This window comes from Protobothrops mucrosquamatus, unplaced genomic scaffold (assembly GCF_001527695.2).
Source record: "Protobothrops mucrosquamatus isolate PMUCROS unplaced genomic scaffold, P.Mucros_1.0 scaffold804, whole genome shotgun sequence".
NCBI classification, from domain to species: Eukaryota; Metazoa; Chordata; class Lepidosauria; order Squamata; family Viperidae; genus Protobothrops; species Protobothrops mucrosquamatus.
Window position 1 is genome coordinate 427,454 of NW_015387070.1, and position 10,294 is coordinate 437,747.

A 10,294-nucleotide genomic window follows, 5' to 3' on the forward strand; every position below is an offset into this window, starting at 1 on the left:
CAGACATTAAAATAGACGACAATTGTCTCTTTGAAGAAATTAGAAGACTGAATGTATTTTTAAATTCTGAAAAATTAATACAATGGGAAAATAAACACGTTGAAATTGATAAAAGATGGGTGGAAATATTCAGCCATTTCAAAAATGAACATATTCCATGTGAAAATTTATTTATTCTTGTTCAATTTACGTTGTGCTGTCTTGGAACTAATGCAGCAGTTGAAAGAGTTTTTTCAATTGCTAATGGTTTTTGGAAAAGTGAGAAATTGAGATTGAATGTTGATACTCTAGCTGCAGCACTTGCCGTAAAATTCAATATGAAGAATATTTCTTGTTCAGATATTTCCAATATATTGTTAGAAGATGATATATTGACAAAAAATATTCATTCAATGGAAAAGTACTCATTTAAATAATAATAGGCATGTAAGCATAATTACAATATAAAATGTTATTGTTACAAATGTTTTTTATTATGCATTTATCATATTATAGTGTATTCTGTATTATTGTTGCAATGAATAAAATGTTTCTTTTATTTACGATATTTTTTTCTTCAATTTATTTGTGTCCTCCTTTTCATTGTAAAAAAGTTGGTCACCTTAATATTAATGATGAACCATATTGTAATATGTTGTAAACCACTATTTAGGCTAAAATGCAGTGTTAATACAGGTAGTCCTTGACTTAGGACCACAACTGAGTGCAAAGTTTCTATTGCTAAGCGAGACAATTAAGTGAACTCTGCCCATTTTACAACTTTTCTTGTCACAGTTGTTAAGTGAATCACTGCAGTTATTATGTTAGTAACGCAGTTGCTAAGTGAATCTGGCTTCCCCATTGACTTTGCTTGTCAGAAGGTCGCAAAAGGGGGGATCGCATGACCCAAAACACCGCAACTCTCATAAATATGAGTCAATCGTCAAGTGTCTGAATTTTAATCATATGACCACAGGGAGGTGCTGCAACAGTTGTAAGTGTAAAAATCATTCATAAGTCACTTTTTTCAACATCGTTGTAACTGGTCACTAAATTGTTTTAAGTCAAGGACTACCTGTACTGAGCAAGACTACAGTTTTCTAATAAGTTACTCTTATCCTCAGCATAATCTATAGCACAGAGTTGTTATATAGGCTTTCTCCATATACCTGGAGTTAAGTAAGGCATCCAACTTTCAATATTAATGAGTTAGTGTAAAAAAAAATAATTCATTTTTATTCACAATGGGGGAAACTGGAGAGCATTGGCATTTGGGTTTCATGGCAAATTTTACTTTTTTCCTCATGATTTCAAAACGGAAACAAAACCAACATCTCATTTTTCACTTGAAGGCAATTGTCAAGCGTTAGTATAGTAATTTTTCTTTTTGCTGCTTCTAGCACGAGCGCTCGGCGTCAGCCATGACAGGCGGAATAACAAGTGCCTGGTGACATTGCAACGCAACCATTGCTCTTTCGGAAGCACATGCTATAACGAGACATCTTCCAAGCCACGGTTAATGGGCCAATCCTGGCCCATCTTAGCCCAGATGGGGCAGGATTTGGCCCATTAACCGGAAGTTGGAAGACGTCATTCAAACCGAGCGCGAAAGAGCCCAAACGGCAAAAAGCATGCAACGAGACCCCGCCCGCTTCGGGCTCCTCCTCACGTGACTCACCGGAACCACGTGTGTTCCATTAAGTGGGTGGGCGGGCAAAGAGGAGATTGCTCTGGCCAGGGGGACATGGAGGCGCTGGCCGGGGGTAGCGTGGCTGCGTCTCTTCCTTGCGCGCCCTTGACGCCGGAGGAATTGTCCGGGCAGCGGAACTCGCCGAGAGCAAAGCCGAAACTCGCCAGGTTAGACGGCGCGCGGGGCGGGTGGAGGCGCCGCCATAAGCAGACCGTGAGAAAAAAAAAAAACGCCCGGGAATCTGCACCGCGAAGAGGGAAGGGGCTGCGGGCGCCGTGGAGCTTCTTGGGGTGTGTTTGTGTGTGGGGGGGGGGATGGGGTGGGTGTCGCCTTTTAAAGGGGGCGCGTGCGGCTGGCACCCTTCCCGGACCCGGAGCCACAGATGCCGAGCTGCTTGCATTTACACGACGCGGCCCCCCAGAATAGGCGTATCTCCCCCGGAAACTTCCGAGAGGGTGTGGACCCGACTCGGGACCTGCTGCTGCTGGAAAAAAGTAGGGAGACTAGAAATGAAAACAAAACAAAAAAAATCTGGCGCAATTTGAAGGCAGGAAAAGAGGGCTTCCTTGTCGAAGGTCCCCGGTTTTGGCTCTAAGCAAGGTTGGAGGGGGAAAAAAAACCAACCACTTCCTTGACACTTTACAAGAGCTCTGCTTAAGTGTTGAGTAGCTCCATGGGTTCCTTCGATTTGTGACTTAATGCAGACGTCCACACGGTTTTCATGGCAACAGGACGGAAATGGCTTGCTCTTGCCCCTTTTGGGGACAGCGTTGGCTTCCAAGTCACGTTTCGGACCTTGAAATTTTCTGATGGTTTCTCATCCGAGGACTAACTGAATCTAATCCTGTCGAGTTTTTCAAAATTAATTAAGGTTAGCTCGGTAGCATTACATAGCTGAAAGGGTAATGGATTCAACTTAAATACTTTTGTTAAAATTTGGTCTTGGGGTTAATAGAATAAAATGGAAGGGGGAGAGAGAAGAGAAAAGAGAAAATAGTAGAAAATAGAATATTTGGCCAAGTGTGATTAGACACACAAGGAATTTGTCTCTGGTGCAGAAGCTGTTAGCATACGTGCAAAGCAACAGAGTAGTAAGAATCATACTATCAATAAAAGGGAATAGTAAAGTTAAGGATAATAATACTACAGCCATACATGGGTAAATGTAGGCTTCAAATGGTCCAGAATGCGGCCGCGCGGGCGGTGTTGGGAGGGACTCGTCGCTCCCATGTGACACCGCTACTGCGCGAGCTGCACTGGTTGCCAGTGGCCCTCCGGGTGCGCTTTAAGGTGTTAGTTACCACCTTTAAAGCGCTTCATGGCATAGGACCCGGTTATCTCCGAGACCGCCTTCTGCCGCAGATCCNAGCAAGCGGACCTGACCTAGGGAGGATTTTATATGGGGTTTATTTTTTAGCAATTCGACAGAGACACAACTTTAAAATTTGATCTAATTCGGTTTTATCGGGGGGGGGAATGTATTTATGTTTTGTTTTAAATATGTTGTGCGCCGCCCTGAGTCCCGTCGGGAGAAGGGCGGCATATAAATTAAATTAAATAAATAAAATAAATAAATAAATAAATAAATATATTTAGACATAAGACAGTATTGTGAGAATTAAGCAGAATGATGGGATGAGGGGAAAAAAACCTGGCCCTGTGTCTAGTTGTTTGGTATGTAATTTCATATAGCAGTGTCCCAAGGCAAGGAGTTGAAACAGTTTATGTCCAGGATGTGAAGGGTCTATAAATAGGTTCTCAGCCCTCCTTCTGACCTGCACAATAGCAATAGCAATAAGACTTATATACTGCTTCATAGTGTTCTACAGCTCTCTCTAACGGTTTTACAGAGTCAGCATATTGCCCTCAACAATCCTCATTTTACCGATCCTGGAAGGATGGAAAGCTGAATCAACCTTGAGCCAGTCAGAATCAAACTCCTGGCAGTTGGCAGAATTAGCCTGCAATACTGCATTCTAACCACTGCACCACCACCACAATATAAAGGTCATCTATATGGAAGGCAGGCTGATTGCAGTTGTTTTTTCTGCAGTGCTAACTGTCTGCTGGAGTGTGTACTATCTGCTGGAGTCTGTATCCTGTTTGGATGACAAGACAAGTTGTGGAAGTACAAGTGCTACAGACTCAATATTTCCTCTATAGAACTGTATCAACAGCTCCTGGGGCAGTCTGAACTTCCTGAGTTGATGCAAGAAGAACATTCTTTGTTGTACCCTTTTTATGATGGTTCTAATGTGAGATGTCCATTTCAAATCCTGGAAGATTATAGAACACAACTTGAAGGACGCTACTGCCGATATTGTACTGTTTGATACAGTAAAGAGGTGGTAGAATAGAAGGACTCCTGAAATCCACTCTCATCTCTACAGTTTTAAGCATGTTAAGCTCCAGATTGTTCCAGCTGCAACACAGGGACAGTTCTCTAACCTTCTGTCTATATCAGGGGTAGTCAACCTTGGCTCTTTTATGACTCGTGGACTTCAACTCCCAGAATTCCTGAGCCAGCACAGCTGGCTCAGGAATTCTGGGAGTTGAAGTCCACGAGTCATAAAAGAGCCAAGGTTGACTACCCCTGGTCTATATGCAGATTAATTGCTGTCTCAAATGAGACCAATGACTGTTGTACCAGCTGAAAGTTTTGGTTTCAGTTGGGGGAGAATAGGCAATACTCTTTGCATGTGATATTTTCTTTTAATTCTGTGGGGAATAGCTAATAAGTATTTGCATGCAAGGTAGATGTAGCTTCCATGCACAATATTCTTCCATGGCTGAATGCATTTTTCTCCTGAACTACCCATATGTTTTTAAGATGTCAGAGCATCTTTTCATATAGAAGTGCCTCAGCTGAACACATGCAAGGTTGAGACCCATAAAACTGCCATTTTGTTTATGACTAAATTTTAAAAAAAATGCTTTTAAATATTTTAATTGAAAGTTTCTGAAAAAAGCAAAGTCGTCTTTAAAAATTGAAAGTGTACCATGTCATACTTTATTTACAACCATTAGGAGCAATTGTATGTGTGTGTTTTTTAAAAATAGAGGTAAAAAACTAAATAAACAGTGGGTGAAGGAAAATGATAGCTCTGTTTCTTAAAGAGTTTTGTCCTTTTCCTGGGCCTGTGGAATTGCTTTGTGCAACTTACCAGAGAAGAAGTGCCATTGGATTTGAGATTTACTTTTCAATAACCATACACAGGATTTAATGCATGATTATGCATAGCTGGTGTGTTTAAATTTTATTTTATTATTTATTAATGTAAAAATTAATAGCATTCAAAGCAAATCTGATTTTTTTAAAAAATGTCTAGGAAATGCTATGTTTCTATTTCTGATGGGTCTTGTTGATAAGAGAAGATCATCATAGTGATTGGGAGGTAGCAGTCTGAGCTCAGCGATCTCCCAAAGATATTAAGAGAATGGATAAGTAAAGATTAATTCAGAATGATCAGAAGACTTTGTGTAGAATTTAAGCTCCAGTGCATCAACCCATATAAAGATTTTTGACTGCTTTACACTGCAGACAAGTCCTATGTTCTGTGTATGTCAGCTTTTCTAAGTAGGCTAGGCCAGGAAGCAGGCACCAGGAGAAATACTAAAATTCTTTTGATTTAGGTTGTAAGCTACAGCCAGGTTCAGAATATTTTGGGATAATGATAAATGATAACAAAACTTCTGGTCCCAATGACTGACCCAGATTGGATTTGGCAACATTATCCCAGGACACGTATATTCACCTTCATTCACAATGATATGTTTTTTGGCATTTGGCCTCTCTATACATCACCATACTGAATATGAAATGAAACCCTCAGGATGTGAGTGAAGACTTTCAGCTTTAATTCAGGGAATTTGACAAAAGTGTGGCAATAACCATTGAATTACTGTATAGCCAGCTTAATACACCCACCCCCATTTTTAGTGACTCAGTATATACAAATCTGAATGTATATCTTAAAATCCTGACAGTGTTTTTCTTTCCCATCCTCTTATATTGGAGACCCAAAGTGGGGCAATCTCGATTATTTCTTTTTCCTCCTTACTCCTGTTTCTCTGAGCTAAGTTCTTGTTTTCCTCCATGCTCTTCCCTCTTTAGTTAAAAGCTTTTCCTTCAAGCCCAGCAGAAAGGCATGCTTTGAATGTTGGAATGCATTGATGGACATGAGACTTTAAAAAAAAAACCATTATGAATCAGTTGAAATTTTATTACTATTTATTACAGTTTGTTTATGCAGAGGTTTTTTTTTTGCCAATGATGTTTCTGATTGTTAGCCACTCAAAGCCTTCAGCAATGCCAGCTAGGTGACTTTGGGCCATTCTCTCTCTCTCTCTCTCAACCCAACCTACCTCACAGGGTTGTTGTTGTTGTAGGGAAAATAGGAGAAGGAAGGTGTGTAGGATGTTTGCTGCCTTGAGTTATTTATAAAAATAATAAAAATGGGATATACATGAAATAAAGTGAGTAAAATGAGCGGTATACAGATAATAGAAGTAAAGATAAAGGTTTCCTCTGTCCAGTTGTGTCCGGCTCTAGGGGGCAGTACTCATCTCCATTTCTTAGCCAAGGGAGCCAGTGTTTTCTGAAGACACTTTCGGGGCATGATTATATGCCGAGGCTCATGGAACGCTGTTACTTTCTCACCAAAGTGGTACCTATTTATCCACTTGCGTTTGTATGCTTTTGAACTGCTAAGTAGGCAGGAGCTTGGACAAGTAACGGGAGCTCACCCGGTCGTGCGGTGCTCAGGTCTTGAACATGTAAGCTCAGCGTCTTTAACCACTGAGCCATTGCATCCCCATACAAATACTATATGCAGTTGTTGTTGTTGTTAGTTGCGAAGTCGTGTCCGACTCATCGCGACCCCATGGACAACGTTCCTCCAGGCCTTCCTGTCCTCTACCATCATCTGGAGTCCATTTAAGCTCACGCCTACTGCTTCAGTGACTCCATCCAGCCACCTCATTCTCTGTCGTCCCCTTCTTCTATTGCCCTCAATCTTTCCCAGCATTAGGCCCTTCTCCAGTGTGTCCTTCCTTCTCATTAGGTGGCCAAAGTATTTGAGTTTCAACTTCAGGATCTGGCCTTCTAAAGAGCAGTCAGGGTTGCTCTCTTCTAAGACTGACCGGTTTGAACACCTTGTAGTCCAAGGGACTCGCAGGAGTCTTCTCCAGCACCATAGTTCAAAGGCCTCAGTTCTTCGGCGCTCAGCCTTTCTTATGGTCCAATTTTCAATAAAATATTTTATAATAACTAGAAGGAGCCATCACTAGAGAGAAAGTTCATGGTTGAGGAAAATGAGACATTGGGAGACTCTAAATGTGTTCTGTAAGGAAGCAAATAATTTCTTGAGCCTAGATGGAGGAGGATGATACAAGAGAAATTGACTTAATCCTTATTACCCACTCCATTCTTTTTTTTTATAAAAATGTGAATGGCAGATGTCATAGTTCTTCAACAAACTCTCTGGTTTGACAATCCCAATTTTGTAATACCTGATGAACATCAAAATGTTATGAGTAGAAAAGTTATGTTTATAAATAAGTGCGTGAGAAAATGAAATGAAATTAATGTGATGTAGGGATTTTGGACACCAGGGATCTGTTCTGTAGAGAGAGGTTTTTCCATGTACCAGAGGGGGCATGGTTTCATGTGCTGCCTGCATCCCACGGATGGAGCTTTGCTTGTTTGCGCGGCCCGGTTTCTGGCCCACTGCTGGTCCACGGACCAGGGGTTGGGGACCCGTGATGTAGACTCAAAAAAGAAAAGTTATTTGATAGATGTGTGAATGTGCATATAATAATGTCTGCATTTCCTTAAAACATGATGCCTTTTTCTGTGCTCATGTAGTGTAACTATGCAGGCCCAGGAAAAGATGCAGTTAGTTTAAGGAAATTCTGAGAGATTAAGGCATGTACCTATGCACTCTCCAAATGGCCTTTTCCTTTCTGAATCTAGATTGCTGCGCAGCCCTAATTAAGACGAATTTATTGCTTAAGGCAACATTAAATTGAAGTGTGAATACAATATAGTGTAGATACAGATATGTGCCTTACACATTGCAGCTCTCTGAAGGAGAATGGGTGGTTCAAAAAATGTGATAAACAAATTAAGTTGTCTTTCTACAGTACAGCTAATTTGCACTTTCTCTTCTCATACTTCTGGGATCATATCCAAATGCAGCTGATATTTACTAAGCTAAATCTATATAATTAAAAATGTAAATGTTCGTTTGTTCAAAATCTTAAATCTCTGAAAGTTCTTCACCGATTGCTTTGAAATTTTTACACAACGTTGCATTCGAATACGCACGTGTTTTTATATACCTATGTTATATAGATGTCACACCTGTGACAGGTAAAACATGCTTTTTTTGAAAAACAGCGCCATCTGTTGGACGTAAAAGCAACACACGCTTTTACCAGACTGAGCCACAGCAACGCGTGGCCGGGTACAGCTAGTGACAAATAAGATGACATTCCTTTTTATTTTCCCAGTGTACACATTTGTATGAATTAAAAGTATAATCACAGAAGCATACTTTACATTTTCTGGGTTCTAATCTCTAAATGTCATGAATGAAAAATAGAGAAGTTATTTTCAAAAGAAAAACTAATTCTTAAATATTTTTTATTTTCTTACATATTCTTAATCCTTTGTTGAACAGCTTGGAGGAAATTATTGCAGCCAAACCAAACAAAACACCGATTCAGCTGTTGCTTGAATATGGCACAAAAGCTCACCTTAATCCTGAATATGAATTTGAAAAAGCCGAGGGAGAAGTACATATGCCCATTTTCACGTATAAAGTCATCATAGGTGACATCATTGCAACAGGTTTGTGAAAACGTAATGTATTAAAATGTATTTCTTTGATTCATTGCATGTAGTGTTTCTCTGAAAAAAAAAATGAAGTGTTTCTTTTGTTTAGCATATTGTCTCCTCATAACTTGTGGCTCCCAGTGAGTCCGAAATAACAGATGCTACTGAATTTCAGCTACGGAATTGGCCTTGCTGGCTGGAATTGGTAAAGGTTGTGCTTTAGCAAAATTTAGAGAGCCATATGTTGTGCACCTATGAAAACAAATAGAATGGTTCACGATTAGGATATCAAAATGGGAGGGGTTTGAGAATGCTCCAATGTTTATATACAATGTTTATATTGTATTATTTTTGCTGAAAAAAATATAAGGTTATCATTCTCTTTGTTCTTAAGGAAGCAGATAATATTTATATGGAAGAAAATGGGGTCAGAAGACAAATGATTAAATTTAGAGATAATGTTGGGGATAGGAAGTGGACTTAGAGAAAATATGTCAGTATCGAGGAAAGAGTTGATCTCATGGCATAAATATCTTCCCAAGGCCATCTCCCCCCAAAACTGTTCTAATCTGTGTGGAAGGCAGTCATTTAAAAATTTTAACAGAGTGTGATTTAGAACAGTGTTTCTCGACCTTGGCAAATCGAAGATGAGTGGACTTCAACTCCGAGAATTCCCTAGCCAGCTATGGCTTGCTGAGGAATTCTGAGAGTTGAAGTCCACCCATCTTTGAGTTGCCAAAGTTGAGAAACACTGGTTTAAAGGATGAATCCTGTCCTACTTTCTCAAAGGTTCATCTCATCACCACGATCTTTCAGCCAGCAGCTGGAAGATCCTCCCTCCCCTACATTTATTTCCATTCTCCTTAATTCAAACATTTCTCTTTCTTCCTGTTTCCATTCTGTTCCCTTTAATTCAATTTCAGAGCCCAAAGGACCGAGGTTTATCCTGATATCCTCTTGTCCTTCCTAGCTTAATCACTTATGATGTCACCTTAGAACTAATAAAGCACTACATAGATACAAATTCTGTGCGGTTTTTTTCAGAGCCTTATTTATACTGCCAAATGTGATTGGCCATTTTGTTCCCTTGGAAAAAGTAAATTGGCCAGATCTCTGTAGGATCAGGGTAGTGAATTTACATTTTAATATTTTGAAAAATGAATTTATTTCAGTGCATGATGATTGCGAACTATAAGCCTCTCTCTTTTTTCTTTCCCAGACAAAATAGTAACAGAAAACTATTGCTTGAAATTCAGATATTGAGATCTTTATTGTTATTCTGCTTTGTACAGAGATATATTTTTGTTTTTATTGCTTCAGGAGAGGGTCGCAGCAAAAAGATTGCAAAACACAGAGCTGCTGAAGCTGCACTGAATATTTTGAAAAGCAGTCCAAATCTCTGGTAAGTTTGATGTTGAGCATTGTGATGGAATACCATTGAGCAGGCAGTTAGCTAATTCACATGAGTTAAAAGTGAGAATTGCCTCTGGGGTCCATGCTAGCCCTGTTTCACCTTCTCCATCCTGCTCACTGGATCCCTGATCTTCATATGTTGATAGAGGAAGTTCTCACATTTTTATAAATAGTACTAGATCAGCGGTTCTCAACCTATGGGTCGCGACCCCATTTGGGGTCGATCGACCATTTCACGGGGGTCGCCAAGCAAGGCTGTCCGCCATTTTTTTCCCCTTTTCCGGCGGGTGCCTTACCTCCCTTGAGCTGGGCCAGCTGGTGGTCGGCCTGCTCCGTCTCTGCCGCTTGCCAGCTACGCCTCGGCCGGCGCAGGG

At 40.3% G+C, this 10,294-nt stretch overlaps 1 protein-coding gene across 1 annotated transcript in view; it reads left to right on the plus strand.

Annotated features, from left to right (window-relative positions):
• Nucleotides 1-1,703: 1,703 nt before the first annotated feature.
• PRKRA (protein activator of interferon induced protein kinase EIF2AK2) overlaps nt 1,704-10,294 on the plus strand; it is a 20,697-nt gene continuing 12,106 nt past the window's right edge. Inside the window, exons 1-3 of the mRNA XM_015818845.1 lie at nt 1,704-1,836; nt 8,353-8,522; nt 9,828-9,909. Of these exons, the coding sequence (XP_015674331.1) occupies nt 1,724-1,836; nt 8,353-8,522; nt 9,828-9,909 (365 nt within the window). The 5' untranslated portion in view covers nt 1,704-1,723. The remainder of the gene's footprint in view (nt 1,837-8,352; nt 8,523-9,827; nt 9,910-10,294) is intronic.